The 22,867-nt window shown below is 39.1% G+C and overlaps 1 protein-coding gene across 3 annotated transcripts in view; it reads left to right on the forward strand.

Annotated features, from left to right (window-relative positions):
* The window catches only part of RBM6 (RNA binding motif protein 6), a 107,359-nt gene that overhangs the window by 24,283 nt on the left and 60,209 nt on the right, over positions 1–22,867 (forward strand). For all 3 annotated transcript variants that reach the window (XM_027098732.1, XM_027098731.1, XM_027098733.1), the window contains exons 3-5: positions 1,142–2,420; positions 4,287–4,376; positions 5,620–5,689. Coding sequence is in view for 1 of the 3 variants with exons in the window: in XM_027098731.1 (XP_026954532.1) it covers positions 1,142–2,420; positions 4,287–4,376; positions 5,620–5,689 (1,439 nt within the window). In the remaining 2 variants the exon portion in view is untranslated. The remainder of the gene's footprint in view (positions 1–1,141; positions 2,421–4,286; positions 4,377–5,619; positions 5,690–22,867) is intronic.

Consider the following 22,867-nt stretch of genomic DNA (forward strand, 5'->3'; position numbering starts at 1 on the left):
AGGTAACCATTCAGATCATTTCATGTTTTCCTTTTTCATGCCCTTCTCTCCCCTCCCCTTCAAGCTCAGTATCCTAGGTACCTAATTGCCTATTTAAATTCCCTAATCTTTTACCAAAGTCAAAACGTATAAAATGGTCTGGAGCTTAAGACAAAGGGAGGAAGTTAGGTAGTATGAAAGATTGGGCCAATTCTCATTTATCTCTTGAGTTCTGTAAACTGAGAATGTGAATTTAATACTATGCTTATTTTAAAATATATTGTATTACCATGAAAAATTAGATGAGGCATTAGAATCTAGAAAATCAGCTTCTTTTTTGGGGACCTGGTGATAATGCTTGAAGGCCTAATGCTCTCTCTAGGTCCCTTTCAGTATTAAGCTCCTGGATGCTGTTGCTTGGTTTAGTCGACTTAACACATGCTTTGTGGCATGATTCATGCTGCCTTCTGAGATACCCTTGAGTAGTTACAATAATAGGACCCAGGTGAGAGCAGTTCTAGGCAGAGCCACTGTAGAACTAGGATTTAGATGCAGCCAGGGCTGATGCTCAGCTGGTGAACACTGGTATACTCCTAGTGATTTACAGCCAGTGTTTCTTCATTTTGGGCCTGCATCCATTCTGACTGGGTGGTGTCCATACTGTGGCTGTAATCAAATATTTTGGAATGTTACTCCTGTATGCACCAATGAGAAAGACACCTCCTGAAACCTACTGTATAAAATTTACAGTGCATTGATTTTTCTGATGTATAGGAATCATCATGCTGATCTTGGAATTCTAAGTTCCCTGGCTATAGGAAATGGAAATTTTTGTAGAGTGTCACCATTGCTAGCTTATCTGGTGTTGCGGATTTTCCCTGTTGCAGGACTGGGTGAAAGCTTTTTCTGCAGCAGTCATGTTGAAAACCTTGTGTTGACTTTCCTCGTGTTCTGAAATGGGAATATAAAAGTTTACTACGCCACTTCGTCTTAAAATAGCAAAACATTGCTGTTTTCTGCAGATCTAGGACCTTGTTACAGAACTCTGCCAAAAAAAAAAAAATGTTTACAGAAGAATGTGCTGTGATTAGAGAAGAATATGCTGGTGTGTAGATTTCAAACTCTCTGGACAATATGAATAACACTGTCTTTGTTTCTACAGTGGGAGCCAAGAAGAAAGGTTTGCTCCCGGGTGGAACAGGGATTATCCTCCTCCTCCCCTTAAGAGTCATGCTCAAGAGAGACACTCTGGCAACTTTCCTGGCAGAGATTCACTTCCCTTTGATTTCCAGGGGCATTCGGGGCCTCCCTTTGCAAATGTAGAGGAGCATTCTTTCAGCTATGGAGCTAGAGACGGACAGCATGGTGACTATCGAGGAGGGGAGGGACCTGGACATGATTTCAGGGGGGGAGATTTTTCATCTTCTGATTTCCAGAGCAGAGATTCATCACAGTTGGACTTCAGAAGTAGGGACATACATTCTGGGGATTTTCGCGATAGAGAAGGACCACCTATGGACTATAGGGGTGGGGATGGTACTTCTATGGATTATAGAGGTAGGGAGACATCTCACATGAACTACAGAGACAGGGATGCTCATACTGTTGACTTTAGAGGTAGGGATGCTCCTCCACCTGACTTCAGGGGCCGGGGCACTTATGATTTAGATTTTAGAGGCCGGGATGGATCCCATGCAGATTTTAGGGGAAGGGATTTATCAGATTTGGATTTCAGGGCCAGAGATCAGTCCCGTTCTGATTTTAGGAATAGAGATGTATCTGATTTGGACTTCAGGGACAAAGACGGAACACAGATGGACTTTAGAGGCCGAGGTTCAGGTACTAGTGATCTAGACTTTAGGGACAGGGATACACCACATTCAGATTTCAGAGGTAGACACCGGTCCAGGACTGATCAGGATTTTAGGGGCAGAGAGGTGGGACCTTGTATGGAATTTAAAGATAGGGAGATGCCCTCTGTGGATCCAAATATTTTGGATTACATTCAGCCCTCTACACAAGATAGAGAACATTCTGGTATGAATGTGAACAAGAGAGAAGAATCTGCACATGACCATACAACAGAAAGGCCTGCTTTTGGCATTCAGAAGGGAGAATTTGAGCATTCAGAAACAAGAGAAGGAGAAACACAAGGTGTAGCTTTTGAACATGAGTCTCCACCAGACTTTCAGACCAGCCAAAGTCCACTTCAAGACCAGGACAAGTCACAGCTTTCTGGAGGTGAACAACAGAGTTCAGATGCTGGTATGTTTAAAGAAGAAGGTGGTCTGGACTTCCTTGGCCGGCAAGACACTGATTACAGAAGCATGGAGTACCGTGATGTGGATCACAGGCTTCCAGGAAGCCAGATATTTGGCTATGGCCAAAGCAAGTCTTTTCCAGAGGGCAAAACTTCCCAAGATGCCCAACGGGACCTTCAGGTATGTTAATGGAGTGGATTGCTTTTTTGAATTTTGCTTTTTCGTAAGACTTTTCTGAGGGGTGAAGTGTAGAGTCCAGGACCATTAGTCCGAGGTCTTAACTTTGTACATCCATTAAAAAGCAAGATTTGTATTCAGTGTACATCTCTAGAGAAAGGGCCCTCAGTTCAGATCATATTTTTGATGTGTGTCTCTTCATTATTTTGCTTGATGGTACTGATCGAAATGCTTTGGGATAATTTAGTTTGAAAGTATTTGTCTTTGCGAGTTGGTTCTCTCAACTCTTACACGGTCAGGCCTGTGGCTGTTTAGGGCTCATTTTCTTATTTAAACTCATTTAGAGAATACCTAGGATATAGAGATAGAGAATACCTAGTTATGAGGCGGTGATATTAATGTTGCAAGTATTCTGTTGAAGCTAACTTAATTGACTTAAATGTTGAATTTCTGTATGTATAATGTATAATCTAATGTATATATAATCTAAGCGAGGAGAATTATGTTTGCAGTTGGACATTGAAAATATTATCTTTTAAAATAGGTATTACCCATCTCTATTGAAGTTTCTGTTATTTTGGACAGTAATTCTAAGACATGCTAACCAAATAATGGATTTTGAGAATGTTAGAGGTGGATGGCCATATAATTTATTGTTCAAGTCAGGACACTTTCAAGAGTAAAAGAGGGGGCTTCCCTGGTGGCACAGTGGTTGAGAGTCCGCCTGCTGATGCAGGGGACACGGGTTCGTGCCCCGGTCCGGGAAGATCCCACATGCCACGGAGCGACTGGGCCCGTGAGCCGTGGCCGCTGAGCCTGCGCGTCCGGAGCCTGTGCTCCGCAATGGGAGAGGCCACAACAGTGAGAGGCCCATGTACCGCAAAAAAAAAAAAAAAAAAAAAGAGTAAAAGAGGACACTATTTGTAATTGTGCCAGGAGAGTAGGCATAACTGGGAGGTGTGGTCACATAGTTATAGGAGACTTTTTTTTCCCAAAAGTTAAACCCTTTTTATAACTGTTGAAATGAAAGAGGATCAGTTAGAGCTGAGACTTTTTGTGTGTGTGTTGTATGCGGGCCTCTCACTGTTATGGCCTCTCCCGTTGCGGAGCACAGGCTCCGGATGCGCAGGCTAAGTGGCCATGGCTCACGGGCCCAGCCGCTCTGCGGCATGTGGGATCTTCCCGGACCGGGGCACGAACCCGCGTTCCCTGCATCGGCAGGCAGACTCTCAACCACTGCGCCACAAGGGAAGCCCTGAGAGCTGAGACTTTTGTGAATATGGAAAATGCAGATTTCTCTGAATTGTACTGTTAAGTTATATTGTCAGATGACACCTTTTGACTGTTCTGGAATTTGTTTATAGTTGACATCTTTGATAAGTGACATCTGGTTTTATTTATTTATTTGCTGTTTTATCATTCAGGAAAAGAAAATTTTAGTTTTGAGAATCTAGGTGATTTTTTTTCCTGTTTATAAAAGTCATATTCAGTGTTGTTTCTCTTAATTTTCTGCTTTACTATTTTAAAATTCCCTCAATGACCATGGGTCTTAGCACACTTGTATTCTAATGATTTGAAATCAAATTTTGGGGGAATTCCCTAGCAGTCCAGTGGTTAGGACTCAGCACTTTCACTGCTGGGGCCCGGCCTCAATCCCTGGTCGGGGAACTAAGATCCCACGAAAAAAAAAAAAAGAAAGAAAGAAATCAAATTTTGGAACTCAGAAAAATAGACAATTATAATTTTTCATATCTTCATATGATATAAGTCATTTTGATTTTTGATCCTGAGTACCTGTATTTCATGTTGTTTCATTTTGCGCATTAACATGTATTTGTTTCTAAAATAATTTTTTATTCTGGATTCAAGGATCAAGATTATAGGACTGGCCCAAGTGAGGAGAAACCAAGCAAGCTTATTCGATTAAATGGGGTGCCTGAAAATGCATCAAAAGAAGAGGTAAGGCTTATTTTCTTTTTTCCTTTTCCTTTCTTTTCATCAATTAAAATTGTTTTTTTAACTTTTTATTTTGAAAAATTGTAGATTCCCAGGAAAGCGTAAAGAAATATTCAGGGAAATCTTGATTATCCTTCACCCAGCTTTCTCCTGCCCGTCCCCCAGTGTCAACATCTTGTATTACTGTAGTACAGTAGCTAAACCAGGAAATTGGCTTTGGTGTAATCCATAGAGCTCATTCATTTTTCACCAGTTACACATGTACTCAACTGAGGTGAGGTTTGTTAAAAAAAAAAAAAAAATTATGACAAATGATTGCTGTCCTTAGGCCTGATAATCGTCCTTTAGGGGATGATCCAAGATGCAGTTACATAAAGATACATAAAGATGCAGTTTATTGACAGTAGTAAAAACTGGGATCTGCCTAACTCCTCAGTGGTAAAGGACTTGGTGACTAAACTATGGATGACCTTAAGGAAGAGTTTGGTCAGAATATACAACACAGAGCAGACAGTGCCTTACTCTGTATTAGGCAGTGTGTGATGTTTACAAGCATTAGTTCATTTAATTATCACAACATCCTATGAAACACATACTCTTTATTGATTCATTCCAAATATTAAGCACTATTGTATTCCAGGCAGTGTTCTAGGCACTGAGTGATATAGCAGTGAACATTATGAAGTCACTGCTTCCATGGATAATAAAAAAAGGAAACTAAAGTAAGGGTTTAGAGCATCATTGGGGTATAGGCTATTTTAGATTGGGTAGTTCGGGAAGACATCACTGAGGAAGTGACATTTGATCCCAGGCCTGAATGCAAGTGAGAGAACAGTCCATTTGAAAATGGGGAGAAGAACTGACCAGGCTGAGGGAGTTCAGGTGCCATGGCCCTGGACTGGAAAGAGCTCAGTGCATCATCTTATGTTTAAAAGATGAGAATCCGGATGCTGAAAGGTTACACAGCACATGAGCAGGAGAGGCTTGGAATACAGGCAGTCTGATTTCAGAGCTTGAGTTCTTGAGGTTATGCTCTTCTGCTTTTTTTATGTACTTGAGAATTTTTAAATAATTATGTTCTACTTATTCAGCAGTTTTTGAATGCCTGGAGTGTGTATGGCTCAATTTTGCCTTTGTAAAGTAATCATAGCTTTAAATTATGTAGAATAAAAGCCACTAGGGGAAATATAATATTCAGTATTTGATTATGATGTGTATCATTACTGTACATACCATATTCTTGCAGATTCTTAATGCCTTTCGGACTCCTGATGGCACGCCTGTAAAGGACTTGCAGTTGAAGGAGTATAACACAGGTGAGTTTCATGACTTGCATGCAGCCTTGGGTTAGGAAGAGTCTTTGTCAGATCTCTGCATCTTGTGCTACTCAAAATTTTTTTAAGAAACCATAGTTAAGATTTTCGGAAGTCTCCTGTTGATGCCTTCAAATAACAGCCAGCTTTAGTGTTAGCTGTGGTTCTTTGTGGATGTTCTTCCACGCATGGGCAATAAAGATGCATGTTCCAGTTCTTCTGAGTGCCTGTGAGATATAAAGTGAGTGTTGTAGCATTTGTCCCCAAATATATTTTATATAATTGAATCATTAAACTTACTGCTTATGTTCTTCATGGTGGTGGAATGTTTACGTTTGAGCCTGGTAAGATTTTAATTATCTTACTATATGTAAACTTTTACATTTCATTTCTTCAGCGTGGAATTTTCAACTTTCCAGAGAAATTGTACAAATTAGTGGTTTCTTGAAATTTTAGTCTTATTCTGCGAACAGACTCCTGCAACAGCTATTTTGTTGAAACCCATGAATAGATCCAGAAGAGCTTTCTTTTTGACCTCTGTTCTGTGGTCTGAACTGCTGATTAGACTTTCAGAATATCCTCCTAGTATTTTAGAGTACCAGGTTTGGTCAGTTTCTTCAAATCTTATTACAGAAAAAGTAATCAAAAGTGAAATGCCATGCACTCAAGGTATTGGACCAATATTTTTAGGACTACACATATGAAATGGTTTAAAAAGGTAATATTTAAGTGATCTATTTTGCAGAATTTTAAATTGAAGAAGTAGAGCATTAGTCTTTTCACAAAACTTAGAATTTCAGTAATTCATATTAAAGAACTCTTCAAGTAAGAGTAAGCCATATTTTTGAGTAGTTTACTTTTAAACAGTTTACCATGGAATAAAATTTTTGCATTAACTAGATAGCTTCTTTCGATTGGTTCTACAGAGGAAAACGATCCACAAATTTCAAGCACAAATAAATTTTTGTGCTTGAAATAATCTGGTGTTTGAGTTAAGTACAGAATTTTTTTTTCTGTAATTTGACAACAAACTCAGAAGCATTATTTCTCAGAAAGCTATTGTTCCTTTGTTTTAAATATGTCAACTCTAAATTTTTGGAAGCGTGACTAAGAGTAGTTAAGTTGTTCTTGCACACCACTTTTTTGGCAGGGAGGGGCATGTGTCTCATACATACTTTCTTGATTTACTATTAACTTTGGGAATTAAAAATAGAATTTATAGGCTGCCGTTGCTTTTTGACTCATAGGGTAATAATTTCAGCTTTTATGTTGTTTCATGAACTGTGCTTTCGTTAAGTATTGGTATTTTTAGGAAAAAGACATGTCTTGATGTTTAAATACCAGCAATTGCAGTTCTTCCATTTCTGTAGTAGTCATTGACTTTCTATGTGTATTGTCAGATTTATTAGCAGAGTAAAACCTACATTAACTTACATGGTTCACAGAGGGAGTTCTTAAATTTCCTGGCTGTGGTAGCTATTAAAATTGTAGCTGGCACACCAGAGATACTGATACACATGTGAAATCATTCAAGACAGGACAGTGGTTTAAAAAAAAAAATCAGCTTTCAGGAAATGCACTTTTCTTGACATTTTAATATATGAAGTGATAGTGTAATAAAAAAATATATATGCACATACATATATGTGTATATATATATATACCTTTTGAAATGAATGGATTGGATTACCAGTCCCATGTTATCCATATTACATCACTGTGTGGCAAGTAGAATGAACTTTTTAAATTATCAGTCAGATCATGTTATTCCCCTGCCTAACACCCTTTAACACCTTTCCATCTCAGTTGGAAGAAATTCCCAACTTCTTGTTTTGACTTACACAGTCTTGCATGAGTTTGCCCTTGGCTGTTTGTCTGACCTCATCCCATACTGCTCTCCACCTTTCTTATTATACTGTAGCCACACTGAGCCTTTCTCTAGTCCTTGGCGAATAAAGACTTCTTTCTCTGTCAAGGCCTTTGCACTGCTCTTCCCACTGATCCTCACTTGTCTTTTGGGGTTTAGTTCTTGACTTCAGTTTCAACTCTCAGAGACCTTGCCTCACCATCCAATCTGAAATCACTCCTCAGTCATTTTTTATTGTATCTTGGTTTGTCATCATAGGATTTATCACTTTGATATTTTTCTCAGCGGTTTTGTGTGTCTTATTCCTCTCACTAGAGAGTTAGCTCCATGATAGCAGGAGCCTCGTCTGTCTTGTTCCCTCCTGTTTACCCAGTTCTTGACACTCTGCCAGGCCCTGATGGGTTCCCAGCATGCCTGGAATGAATAACGTGGTGTATGTGGAGTAATGTATATGGAGAGCAGCTGTGGTCTCCTTTCAGGTGAGGTGCATTAAAGGGTAGTTTAGGTTTCACAGCCATGCACTCTTATATATCTGCTGAAGAACATACCTTGAAACAATCAGATGTTCTGAGAACTTTAACATTTACTTGTTCAAAGGTTTTGTGTGAATTTTAGTAGAAATGGTGTCTTTTATAAATGGCAGTCAATTTTTTAGGCTAGGATAACCTGCAGAGACCATGTAGGATGGATGTTGATCATAAGAGGGGGATTGTGGGGTAGAGTTCATCCTTTTAGTTGATGTATTGGGGAGCTAGTCTGTAACAGAGAAAACATTAATGCCTCTTCACTGACTCAAGTAATATCAGTTTAATTTTTGTCTCATTTAGAGCTGTGTAAGTACAGGGCCACAACTTCTATCCAAAATCTGTGGGATCAGATGAATTTATGAATTTTTTTGAATATAGAAAGGTAATGTGGTACATAGCTCATACATGAATTATTTCTCCCAGTGGGATGTGTATCAGACGTAATACTTCTGCAGCAAAATGAATATTCTTACTAAGAAGATGACTATAAAGAGACTAAGTGTAGTATATAGATCAAGATTTGTCTCCAAATGACTTCACTGAAAATTTACCAAAAACTTGGTATTTAGGGGATATTTAGATTTTGGAATTGCAGATAAGGGACTGTGAACCTACACATATTGTGTACGTTTGAGTTTTTCTATTGCCATGTGCAAATATATAATAACCCTATTAGTTGTAAAAGTACCTTGACTTACATGATTATATTCCTGGGGAAAGTACCAGGAATGAAATGTCTTTTGGTGACTGAGCAAATAAACTCTGATATACACATACAATGGAATACTACTCAGCAGCAAAAATGATGAAACTATGTGTGCATGTAATAACATGGATGAATCTCAAAGGCATTATGCTAAGTGAAAGAAACTAGACTCAAAAGGCTACATACTGCCCTGAAAAGAAATAAAGTACTGATACATGCTACAACTTGAATGAACCTTGAAAACATTATGCTCAGTGAAGGAACCAGGCACAAAAGACCACATATTGTCTGATTGCATTTATGTGAAATATCCAGAATAGGCATATCTGTAGAGACAGAAAATGGATTGGGTAGTTTGGTGGTGGTTAGGGGCTGGAGAAGAGGGAAAAGGGGAGTGACTGCTTAATGGGTATGGGGTTTCCTTTTGGGGTGATAAAAATGTTCTTCTGGAACTAGATAGTGCTGATGGTTGCATAACACGGTGAATGTACTTAATGTCACTGAATTGTACACTTTAAAATGGTACATTTTGTGTTCTCTGTACTTGATTATAATTTTAAAAAATACTGCATACTGTATGATCCTATTTATATGACATTCTGGCAAAAGAAAAATTATAGTAATAGAAGATAGTGGTTGCCAAGGTATTGGGGGAGGAGTTGACTGTAAAATGGAAGCATAAGGGAATTGGGGGGCATAATGGAACTGTTTTATATATTGATTGTGGCAGTGGTGTATCAATGTTAAATTCACTGAAGTTGGTAACTACTGTGGTTATGTAAGAGAACATCCTTATTCTTAGGAAATACACAGTGAAGTTTTTAGAAGTAAAGGACCATGATGTATGCAGTTTTCTCTCATGGGGTTTAGAAAAAAAATTTGATGAATATGGAGAAGCAAGGGAGTAGATATGACAACATGTATCAATAGATGAAACTGGTAATGGGCATATGAGTGTGTTCTTTGTACTGTTCTTGCAACTTTTTTTGTAACTTGGAAATTATTTCCAATAAAAATATGAAAAACTGACATAAATCTGATGTATCCTATTTTAAAACAATCAGCAGAAATCTCGCAAGATAAAGACTACAATGAACTATTTCTGTCAACAAACTATAGAGCAGTGGTCCTCAGAGTGGATCCTGGACCAGCAGTGTCAGTACTACCTCTCACTTGTTAGAAATACATATTTTCAGATTCCTTTCTAGTCCTTCTGAATCAGGAACTCTGGGGGTGGGGCCTACCAATCTCTGCTTTAACAAGCCCTCCATGCGATTTTTTTTTTAATGCTTATTTTATGTATTTATTTGGTCGTGCCGGGTCTTAGATGCGGCAGGCAGGCTCCTTAGTTGTGGCATGTGAACTCTTAGTTGCAGCATGCATGTGGGATCTAGTTCCCCGATCAGGGATCAGACTGGGGCCCCCTGCATTGGGAGTGTGGAGTCTTAACCACTGTGCCACCAGGGAAGTCCCTCCATACGATTTTTTTTTTTTTTTTTTTTTGTGGTACACGGGCCTCTCACTGTTGTGGCCTCTCCCGTTGCGGAGCACAGGCTCCGGATGCGCAGGCTCAGTGGCCATGGCTCACGGGCCCAGCCACTCCGCGGCATGTGGGATCTTCCCGGACTGGGGCACGAACCAGTGTCCCCTGCATCGGCAGGTGGACTTTCAACGACTGCGCCACCAGGGAAGCCCCCTCCATGCGATTTTTGATGCACCCTGAATTGTGAGAATGATTGCATTTGATTATTTGTTTATAGTCTTTATTCTAGAACTTTTTTGCACCGTTTAAAATAGACAGTAAGCAAGTGGACCTTCAGTAAGTAGAAAAGCCTAATGCATATGTGCCTTAGGAGCCCATGGCAGGGCCTTGCCTACCTGATATCAGTTCTCCTGTACAGAGCTGGGGCAGGAACTGGAGTAGTGTTGATGTTATTTTATGTTCTTAGTTGTTCTTTCTGTTTATGTAGCATACTTCCTCCAGAGGTCTTGGAATCGTTGTAGATGTTCGCATTCTCACAGTGTTTTTCTGATATTTGAATGCAGACAGAACTGCTGTTGATTTTTAGATGGACTTGAATACTGACAGTATAAAGCTTGCTGTGATTTTTTTCCCAAAGGAATTTGTATCATTTAAGTAAAAACAATATAGCTTATGGATTATGTTTCCTAATAAGTCTCAGACATAGAAAGTAACTCTCTTACAGTAAACTGCAGTACTACAGAATTGTTTTAGTACTGCTTCATTAAGTAGTGTCAGAAAGTTAGAAGGTTAATAGGGTGGTGTTAGTAGGAAGAAGCAATATCTTGCTTTGATTCTGTCAGTGTTCATATAGTGAGTGGACACAGTTTTTGTGACCCTGTGAAGGAAATTTCTTCTTAGGAAGTAAGCATTTGCAGCAACCAAGTCACTTGGTCTCGTACCCTAGCATTTTGGGTATATTGAAAGTGTCAGAGGCTCTCTGCATTTGTTAAGGGAATAGGCTCATATCCTTTCATTTTTCACAATTGAAATGGTTTGAGTTTTTACGTCTGTGTTGATGAAACAGAAGTGCCTTCCTTAAGAAAAGAAAAAACTCTAAGAGAATCTTTCAGTTTAGGGGCAGAAATCCATTGTGAAATGGGTTGACATGGATGATACAAAACATGCATAGTTTATGGTATTCCAGATGGAGTAGCTCAACATCATTTAGAAAAAATAAATTATAGTTGGAAAATGCAAATACACATTTTTGGGTTTTTTTCCTGGCACTTACAGAATAGACAAGTAAAACTTTTAGTTCTTAGGGGAAAACTGACAAATCAGAAAATATCACACTTACTGTCACATCTCTAAAACTACAGAAGATCTTTTCAGCCAGGAGACTTACTGGGTTTGGTACCACATTTGGGGAGGGTGTTTACAGATGAGCCTTAAGGAAAGGTGGCTGAGCTTTAAAAATAAGAATGTCTGGAAAGCCAAGAGGCACTTTTTAGGGCTGGGTGGGTCTTGTGGAGGCAGTGGATGGACTCTATGGCTGAGTGGAGAACAGTACACCTGGAGAAGAATCCTGTGATGCGGTCCTAGAGGGATCAGGTGAACTGGGGAGAGGTGCTGGAACTAGGGTTAATTTTAGTCATCCTTGGCATTACCTGGGGATTGGTCTTGTTTATTTCATTTTTAACGTTTCCCATCCCAAAGACTTTGAGTAGAAGGTCCTGTTAGAGAATATGGATGTTTTGTGACTCTTACCCTCACTTTAAGGGATTACCTCTCCTGAGAGATTACCTTGGTGTAGACTCTGGAAATGGACAACTTGGCTAAGTACCATGAGCAGAGACATGAGCGAGTTGTCTCTGATGATGATGTATTCTGAACCTCATTAGGTGGTGTGGTACTTACTGCAGAATAGGGGCTCACTGGACTATTGGGAATGATAGCTTGAGGTCCCTGTAGAATTTATAGGAGCAGTAAGGCACTAAGGGTTAGTGACTAAGGGAAGTTTGAGTTTAGGTCTGTCAGCTAGTAAGGGGAGGGGTAGCCTAAGAGGATATAAGTATGTTTTCAGGGCTTGGTCAGGGCTGGGTACTTTTGAGGGTTTGTTGCTGACTTTAAAGTAGAATCCCAGTACTGTTTTGGAAAGCAAGACTTTATAATTTCTGGTTTTACTTAATCTTTTTCTTTGGGGTAGTTAACTTTCCTAACACTTAAGATGAAACTCATTTTGTATTCTGGGAGCTGGCTTATTCTTCAATTTAAGCTTCCTTATTAAAACCCCTTAAGTTAGCAAGGATGGTTAGTGGTAGTTTGCAGCCCTGGTAGGGAAGTTTTAATATTTTTATTGACTTTTTTATTGGGCTCCCTGCATGCTACCTTTCCTTGGGGCTTTTGGGTGTCGAGTCTTTTTTTTTAATATGGTATTAATTAATTGATTGATTGATTAATTTATTTATTTATGGCTGTGTTGGGTCTCCGTTGCTGTGCGCGGGCTTTCTGTAGTTGCGGCGAGCAGGGGCTACTCTTTGTTGTGGTGTGCGGGCTTCTCATTGCAGTGGCTTCTCTTGTTGCGGACCACGGGCTCTAGGCACGCAGGTCAGTAGTTGTGGCTCATGGGCTCTAGAGCTTCTCACTGCAGTGGCTTCTCTTGTTGCGGAACACGGGCTCTAGTCACACAGGTCAGTAGTTGTGGCTCACAGGCTCTAGAGCGCAGGCTCAGTAGTTGTGGTGCACGGGCTTAGTTGCTCTGCAGCATGTGGAATCTTCCTGTACCAGGACTCAAACCTGTGTCTCCTGCGTTGGCAGGCAGATTCTTAACCACTGCGCCACAAGGAAGTCCTGGGTGTAGAGTCTTAATCTGGATCTGAGAATGGGACATCTTTCGCAACCCAAGGCATCAGTTATTCATAAGCAGGGACCACCAGCTTGGCAGTTTTTGGTTGGTAGACTATGTAGCATTGGAGGTCTCTATCTAAACCACACAGGACATCTGTAGGTAGAACAGACAGGTGACAGTATAGCATGACAGTGATGAGCAGATGCCTTAATTGGCAAGTTATATTCTCTTCCCTAGAACTCTTTGGCTGAGATGGAATTTGCCTCTCTGAAATGCAGAAGGTGTTTGAACTCTGTTTATAGCCCTGTGTCAGTTCACTGCCTTTCTGAGTTCCTCACTCTTCTTTAGGTAGAATTGCTATAGTCCTCACTTGTCTTTTTGGTCAAATGCTTAGGTGGCTTTGGCCGAATCTTAGTTTGTATAAGGCTGTATGGGGTTTCCTGTGCCTTTTGGTAGTTAGAAGAATTCACTGAAGAGTTCCCTCTGATGGGGTAGCAAGAAGAAAAGAGTCGTTAATCAGCCTGCATAGTGCAGGAGCCTGCTTGAGTCCCAGCTTCAGTCCAGGGAGGAAAAGTCATTTATACAGTTACCTTCAATGGGAAGTAGATAGAGGCCATCCATAAAAACTATTTATGGGATTTAAAGTACATTGGCTTCTTCCTTTAACTTTCCCCTTGCAGAACATCTGATTTGTACTCGCCCTTTCTAGCTTACATTCTCTACCCTCAGAATGTAAATTAAAGCAATTTTTCCCTACTTCCATGTTTCTTACTTAGGTTATCACTTAGGTCTTCTATCTAATTTAAATACAAGCCTCTTAGGAACTATTTGGTGGTTATGGTTACACTACTTTGTGAATACACTACTGAATTGTACACTACTGAATTACACTACTTTGTGAATATACCACTGCATTTTATGGTATGTGAATTACATCTCAATTTTAAAAAATAAGCCTTCTTGAAAACTGGTTGACAACTTTTAGAGGCAACAGGATTAAAAGAGAATAACACCTAAGTGAATGCTTGAAAGTAATCACTGGTCAAAGAGATCAGCAAATAAAGTGATGTCCCCTGAGTTTCAGAGAAGTAAAATAAATCAAGACTTTTCATGGGTATTATAGGAAATGATCAGACAAGAAGTAGAGAAAAATGCATACAGATGGACCTTTTTTGTGTGCTTTCTGGAAGGCTCATTGTACCTCTGTTCCAATGCATTTTTTAAAAAATAAACATGATCCAACTATATGCTGTCTATGAAAGACTCACTTTATTTTATTTTTATTTTTTATTATATTTTTTTATTTTTGGTTGTGTTGGGTCTTCGTTGCTGTCCACGGGATTTCTCTGGTTACGGCGAGCGGGGGCCACTCTTCGTTGCGGTGCAAGGGCTTCCCATTGCAGTGACTTCTCCTGTTGGGAGCACGGGCTCTAGGCATGTGGGCTCAGTAGTTGTGGCACACAGGTTTAGTTACGCTGCGGCATGTGGGATCTTCCTGGGCCAGGGCTCGAACCCATGTCGCCTGCATTGGAAGGCAGATTCTTAACCACTCCGCCACCAGGGAAGCCCCCAATGCATATTTTTTAAAAAGAATATTTTCAACCTCTAAAAATGTAGTTGGGTTGTAAGAATTTGTAAATTCTCAGAGAGAAGCTGTTTTCTACATAGGAGACCTTTGGAGGCCTTGAAGGTCTTGGTTATTTCAGTCTCAGTATTGGGGAAGTTTCTCTACTATTTCTCCTTACTAAAAGAGGGCTGCTTTGCCTTCAGGGGAGTTTTTAAATGATCTGGAGCACTTTGAGATGTTTAGAGTGGTCTGAAATGTGACTTCTAAACCACCTCAAAATGTACCTTAGGAACCAGGATAGGGGAAATGGTAATATTTCGTTTGTAGAACTTAGTCCTGGCTCTGTTGAAAGAATGTTAGTTTTGTTGTGGTATTGCCTCTTTTGGTTTTGTGGGACCTACTGTTTTTTTTTGCGGTACGCAGGCCTTTCACCGTTGTGGCCTCTCCTGTTGCGGAGCACAGGCTCTGGACGCGCAGGCTCAGCGGCCATGGCTCACGGGCCCAGCCACTCCGCGGCAGGCGGGATCTTCCCGGACCGGGTCACAAACCCGTGTCCCCTGCATCGGCAGGCAGACTCTCAACCACTGCGCCACCAGGGAAGCCCTTGTTTTTGTTTTGACCACGATTTTAAAAACTAGATTTGGACTGGAAAGAGAAAAAAAAGATATTTATTGGCTTGGTTTATATCTTTCATGGTTCATTCAGTTGTTTTAGGGGCAGGGGGAACAGGAAAAACAAAGTAAAACAAAACAAAAAATTCCTTTCATGTTTATTTGAATGCCCACCAGTGCTTTTGCATTTACCAGAAATGAATGTTGGTTGTCACAGTCGTCAGATACATGTTAGAAAATCCCATGGTACAGGAGTTGGGGTGGGAGCTGCTGAATAGTACTTCATAGCTCTCTGGTGAGGGAAAGTGACAAGATAAGATGATTTTAATTTTATTTATTTATTTTTTAACTGAAGTATAGTTGATTTACAATGTTGTGCCAGTCTCTGCTGTACAGCACAGTGACTCAGCTATATACATATAGACATTCTTTTTTAATATTCTTTTCCATGATGATTTATCAAAAGTATTGAATATAGTCCCCTGTGCTATACAGTAGGACCTTGTTGTTTAGATAACATCATTTTCAAAAATGAATCAAATGTCCCTGACAGGGTAGGAAAATCATTGCTTAATAAATGAAGCTTAAGCTTCATTAGTTTTTTCCTAATAACCGAGCAATTGAATTTGTGTCACAAATTAAATGATTTCCTGCCTTTGCTTGTCTTCAAATCAAAGAAGAAAATATTAGCCAAGCTACAAAAATTCCTGGTAGCAATGTGTGAGGTTATGTGTGAATTGGTGGTTAAATAATATTTGTGTAAGTATTGGAATATGTTTCTTCAACCTGAAAGTATTAGTTAACATTAGTTAACATGTATGTGCTAACTTTGGAAATAAAATATTGGATGAGTAGATCCTCTCAAGAAATTTTTGTCAAAAATTCTGACATACTTAATTTTAATTTCTAAAACTATGCAATGGTGTTATGTTGAGGGAGTAGAGTGTTCTGTTTGTATAATTGTAAGTAATTTAAAATTCTATATTTTTTAGAAAATTTTTCATTTTAGCTTTCAGATTAATATCAAGTCCTAGAAAGTGCTCACCTTGTTTATCAGACAATGAGTATGTTTGACAATGTACAAGCATATCTGATGAAAGGTTTTGGTAAATCTTAATCAAGAATAGTCCTGTATTTTACTTATTTTTTTAAATATTATTATTATTATTTTTTTGCGGTACACGGACCTCTCACTGCTGTGGCCTCTCCCGTTGCGGAGCACAGGCTCCGGACGAGCAGGCTCAGCGGCCATGGCTCACGGGCCTAGCCGCTCCGCAGCATGTGGGATCTTCCCGGACCGGGGCATGAACCTGTGTCCCCTGCATCGGCAGGCGGACTCTCAACCACTGAGCCACCAGGGAAGCCCAGTCCTGTAATTTAAAATGGCTGCATGGTGGACAAGTGCTGTCAGTAAGTTAGCAGCAATACAGGGGCAGCTGTCTCATCTTTAGTCCCTGAGAGTGCTTTGTAATAGAAGCACAGGGGTACTGAAATGTATTATCTCATGCACCCCTGAAACCACCCTGCAAAGGAGTTACCATCATTGCTACTTGGCATATGAGATAACCCAAGCCCAGAGAGAAGTGCCTTGCCTGAGGGCACATGATGAATTAGCTGTAGCTTCTTGCCTATGTACATAACTGTAGAAGTTACTTTGTGTGTTGCTCCAGTGAAGATACTCATTACAAGTGATGTGGCGTTGACTGAGCGCCACCGTGTGCCGGGTATTATGCTAGTGTTGGGTGTACAGAAATGAAAATATCCCCCTCCCCCACTTAGTCTGGGACCTCTATTGTTCTGGCATCATCTCTCTGCATGGGCAGTTTGCTTCAGCATTGATCCTACTCCTCTCTTGGGTGATCCTTTTGCCACTCCTGTACCATCTTTCCTGTCAGGTTGGAGTGTTCTTAGCTGGGGGGAGAAACTCAGATCTTATTCCTGATGGTTGCTCTGTAGGTTTTTTTGTTTGTTTTCAAGTGAACAAAAATTGAACTAGATCATTGGCTCTAAAAAGAGTAGTTGTTCCCAGATTTTTAAAAAGTCCTGGGGATTTAATATACAGGGTTGTGACTATAGTTAACAGTACTGTATTGGATATTTGAAGGTTGCAGTAAGAGTTGATCTTTAAAGTTCCCATCACAAGGAAAACAAATCGTAACTGTGTATGGTGATGGATGTTAACTAAACTTATTGTGGTAATCATTTTGCCGTATATACATATATCAAATCATCATGTTGTATCCTAAAAGTAATACAATATTATTTGTCAATTATAGTTCAGAAAAAAAAAAGTTCCCTTTTTTGACTTACATAGCATTTTGAGATGGTGTATGCTTATCTACTTGTCATAACTCTTCCATTAGGCTAAGCTCTCTGAGGGCTAGGACACTCCCCTCCTCTGTGCTCACATAGCGTTGTAAATGTCAGTGGAAACTAATGAGTTGAATAAGGGTGAGAATTTCCTAACAAATGTTAATCTGGGCCCGAGGATCATCAGGATGAAGTGGCCCTAAGATTAATTTTGGATTTTGAAAACTACTTGAAAATACAAACCAATAAAAAATATTAAAAAAAAATAACCATCTGGTGCAGATGGAAAGCTAGATAAAATAGAACCATATGCAGTTTTCAAAAATTTAGCAAGTAATCATCAGTGCATATCTTCGTAGTTTCATCTGTCTTATTATAAACCAGCAATCCTTATATGCATAGTTGAAGGAGAGAGAATTGAAAGTGCTTATAAGATGTCAAAGTGATGATTTCATATAGGCCAATTTCATTCTTCCCAGATGGTATTTTGACATGTAAGTCAGATATTTTCCTAATTTTCCTAATGAAAGCTGCAGGTACATACTCATTTGAGGTTTTAACATAGCAAAGTACCTGTTGGAAATCTTTCACACAGGCCTCCTTTGTCATGTTATTTCCATTGATGGGAATTCAGATACCTGGATCAGTTCTGTTTGACTTTTGTTAAAATCTCTAACCTGATAATATTTTACTTTTCTTCTAAACACCTATATTCCCAGTGAAATGGAATTAAGAAAACAAGACCGATAGAACTAAGCCCTCTTGAATCTCTATTAATATTTTTCATGGTGCTTTTTATATTCATAATGCTTTGTTTCCACAGAAATATTACTCCTTGTTTAAAGGGGGAAATCCCTGTGTTTTCTTTTTCCTCAAAGATACCCAATAACATTTAAAAAATTAATTTTTCCCTCTGCCTGTGTCCTTTAAAATCCTGATTCTTTTTTACATTTCATAGTTGGTATGTATATTCTGGCCTTTTTCAAAGTCAACCAGTACTCTCCTAATGGGAAATTCAACTGGACTTGTTTATGTTTAGTTGGGTTTTTCTTGGTCAGTTTGAATATAGGGCTGCTCATCTCATTTGCCTAAATAAAAATCTTGGTGTATAACGGTTACGAAAACAGGGCTTGGTATAGACTAACTGTTGGCTTGAATGATCAAGGGCCATGTTTGTCAGCATCACTGAGTCAGCTTTTCTAGGGACAGAGACTAAAGAATTAGTTCTGGGATTGGATATTATTTATCAGGGCTTTGTTTTCTGTACCTTGTTTTCCCCTAAGCACCTGGTTAGCTATTATCACAGATACTTTTTTGGGGAACAGGCAACCACATGGTTAATGAAGATGGAGAAGAATTGAAAATTTAATATTAGCTTTATAGATTTCCTTCCTTTGCCTTGTTCTCATCCTTCTCAACTGCAAAAAAAAGTATAAGGAGCATTCACATTTCTATGAGAAATCTATACATTTAGGTTAGGAAATGGAGAAAGATATGCTTTTTAATAGTCATACAAATAAGCCACAAAGACCCATCAGCCCACCAGGTTTCTTCCCAGCATGTGATGATGGAAGAAAAAGGTAATAAAAGAGGTTTTTTTATTACTCTTTTTAGGTGAGAATTTGTCTGTGGGACTGTTAACACTGAGTTTACCATCTTGATGATTCCAGATGGTTCCTAGCAATTCTGAATGCAAGGTTGGTTGGTAGTCTTCAGAACATTTAGGTCTCTGAGTGGAACATCTTCTGTGTCTACTAGAACTTTTTCTGTGAATTATAAAATTACATTTGAGAACTAAAGGAAAAAAATCACAATTAGCTCAATACAACCACTGTAATCATTTTTGTTTACAGTTGTGTCACATTACATCATTTTCAGATTTCTGTATATTCACTTGTGCTTGCTCAACTCCTCTCCCCTACCCCACACCCCATTTTCCCTCTCATGGAGTGAGCATGAGAGGTGGGGTGTGACTCGGCTATGACTTCAGGTGGTCTCTCCAGTTTTCTCTGAGTATGAGCGTTCACTATGCTGGCTGTGATTCTGTCATTTAAAGTGATATATTTTTCATACGTTATGGCCCTTAAATGCAAGCCAACCTCTTCATCTGGTGTCAGCCAAAAGAAAAGTGATCTGTTGCGACGCTGGAGGAAAAACTGGCAGTGTTGGACTTAACCTATATTGAGAGATGGTATGTTGTTCTTCACCTTGGGGTGTTCAAGTATGATATTGAAAATGCATGGTTTTCATCTCATATGCTGACTTTTGTCTCTGACCTCTGAATTAGATGCAACTTCATTGTATTTAATTCTAGTTCTTTTTCCTATACACATTTTATATAATTGTTCTCAATTTTAAAGTTTTTAAAATATACTATATTCAATATACTATATCAAGTATCTTATCATATTGTAATTTTTATAGCCATCATTTACAACAAGACTTTTGGGGTTTTGTCTTTTCAGAAGAATTTTGATAGCCAGTATATTCAGTCCATGAAAGTGAATGCTTTCTAACTTGCACAGTCAGGCCCACTCACAATGGTTCTGCCATAGATATTTTAGAATAAAAATAACTGTTGTGCTCAAATTTCAATATTTCTTAACTGTAGACATAGTCTTATCTGTGCTTAGGCATGTGGGATCCTTTCTGTGATTGGGCTCCGTGGAGGTTGGAAATCAGATTAATTTATACAGTGTAGTGGTTAATAGCATCAGTTTGAATCTGGACTGACTGGGTTTGAAGCCAGGTATTGCTCCTTACCATTGAGGTGATTTTGAACAAATTACTTGTTCCTTCTTTGACTGCTTCCCCATGATGGGTAAAATGAGGTTAATAATATTTACCTTATAGGATAGTCATGTGAGGATTAACTATATGTAAAATATTTAGAATACAGTCTTGCACCTACAAGTGCTTTGTAAATATTACTTGATATCATCACCCGTTTTGGCAATTTATGAAAATCCTTATAGTACAACTCTGTGTCTTGGACACACAAAATGCTTTGGATCAAGATTGGGTCCTTTTTAATTTTTATTTATTTATTTTTAAAGTTTTAGGTATTATAGTTAAACTTTTTTGCTTTTTCTGGCCACACTGCATGGTTTGCAGCACCTTAGTTCCCTGACCAGGGATCAAACCTGGACGCCAGCAGTGAGAGCACAAAGTCATAACCACTGGACTGCCAGGGAATTCCCTAAACTTTAAATTTCTGTTTTTGTTTCATAAAGTTTCAGGCAGAAGAAGTTGAATGTTGGGCTTATAAATTTAAATATTATATCTGAAGTACATTGTCAACATATAATATCTCAGGAATGTATAGAGATGCTATTAGATGCTCATTATGTCTGCTCTAGATGCTCATTATGTCTCCTCTAGTATCTTTTCCTTTGCAGTGACATTAGTATCAAAGTCTGTTTGTTCTTTAGCAAAGTATGAATGTTGCCATGAATCCTTTCTTTTTCTGCACATAGATTCTGTGTGCTCCTCTGGGCCACAATAGTTACTTCTTTAAGAACAGAAAGGAAACTCAGGGCTTTGCCAATTTGGTGTTGGTGTTCTGTGTTTTTCATTTTGGCAGCTATGGAGAGGGTTTGCTTTCCACACACCTGGATGCTCCTTTGACAATGTTCTGTAGAGGTAATCAACACACTTTAGAGTATATCTGCTTGTTCTGTGGCTGCCCCTTTCTGATTGTGGACATACATTTGAATGTTTACAGTAGATACTTGGTGATAAAAGGCACTTTAGTTGCTTCTGCTCTTATGCAGTGTTTCCCAAAAACACTCAGAGCCCTTTACAAAATGCAGAATGTTTTATGTATGAGATGTTCACTGAGTTGAATCAAGAAATCCACTTGAAAGGAAATATGTAACAAAACAATTTCTCCTGTTAATAGGGTATGTACAAATGCATATACTGTTTCTCTAAAGTAGTTTCATTTCTCTAAATAGTTACTAATTAGAGAAGACTGATTTTGTTGTGGTAAGTTTAAATAGAGATTCCAGGGGTTAGTTCTAATCTGTGTTGGTCAAAGCTGTGAAATCAGGTAGAAAGTTTGTCCACCTAAGGGGGTGCTGAGATTTCTAGTAGCTTTCTTTTCTTCCTGGTCATTTCCTAAAATTCAAAGGAAGAATCAAATTATACCATTGTAACATTTCATAATGAACTTGGAGTATGTAACAGATCTAAAGCCTTACCTATATCATAATAAAACATTTCAGGCCATTCATTCCATGTGACAAGGGATCCAACCCATTTCACCAAGTTTGGTCTGTTTTTAAGTTATATTTTCTCTTGCCCTAGCTTTTTTGTTGTTGTTTTCCTTTTCCCTTTTTTTTTTCTTTTTCTTTTTTTGGCCTTTATTACCTTGATTCAATGATACCAGTTTTCTATTATTATATATACTTTGTGCTCAAAATTGACCTAGGTTTTGTGTGGTTACTCTTTCCCTGAGTTTTATTTCTTTTTTTAAAAAAAATAAATTTATTTGTGTCGTTTAAAAAATTTTTGGCTGTGTTGGGTCTTTATTGCTGCACGCGGGGCTTTCTCTAGTTGTGGCGAGCGGGGGCTACTCTTCATTGCGGTGCGCAGGCTTCTCATTGTCGTGGCTTCTCTTGTTGCAGAGCACGGGCTCTAGAGCTCAGGCTCAGTAGTTCTGGCACATGGGCTTAGCTGCTCCGCGGCATGTGGGATCTTCCCGGGCCAGGGATCGAACCCGTATCCCCTGCATTGGCAGGAGGATTCTTAACCACTGCACCACCAGGGAAGCCCCTGAGTTTTATTTCTTATTTGAGCAAATCACATCTTTTTCTTGGTGTTCCATCTGCACAGTGTCACTCCTAAAGATGAACTTCTTTATCCTGTGACGCAGTAGAGTGGCAGAAACATGGAAGCCACTTGTGGAGCATTGCTTTAATAAGTATATTTTTGTAGTCATATGGTGGCAGTATCAAGGAAATTATAGGATGGGGTTAGTGTTAGAGTTTGTCAGCTTGTAAATCCCATGACTTCCCATCTCATGGGTCACGAGAGTCACAAATGACACTTGCTCAGGAAAATGGTGAAGGGTGTTTTGTGCTCTGATGGTACATACAATTCTTGAACATGTACTGATTGCTAACAATTCCTGTCTCTCCCCCAGCCTACCCCAACTTTGTGCATAAGCACAGTTTTGGACCCAGCCATTTGTACTTACTTATGCTTTTACACCTTCTTCCTTTCATAAAGATTTTAGCTGGCTTATGACTTGAGTTGAAACAAGGAAAAAAGAGGAGA

This window comes from Aethalodelphis obliquidens, unplaced genomic scaffold (assembly GCF_003676395.1).
Source record: "Aethalodelphis obliquidens isolate GAN/ISIS:26980383/991018 unplaced genomic scaffold, ASM367639v1 scaffold125, whole genome shotgun sequence".
Taxonomy (NCBI): Eukaryota; Metazoa; Chordata; class Mammalia; order Artiodactyla; family Delphinidae; genus Aethalodelphis; species Aethalodelphis obliquidens.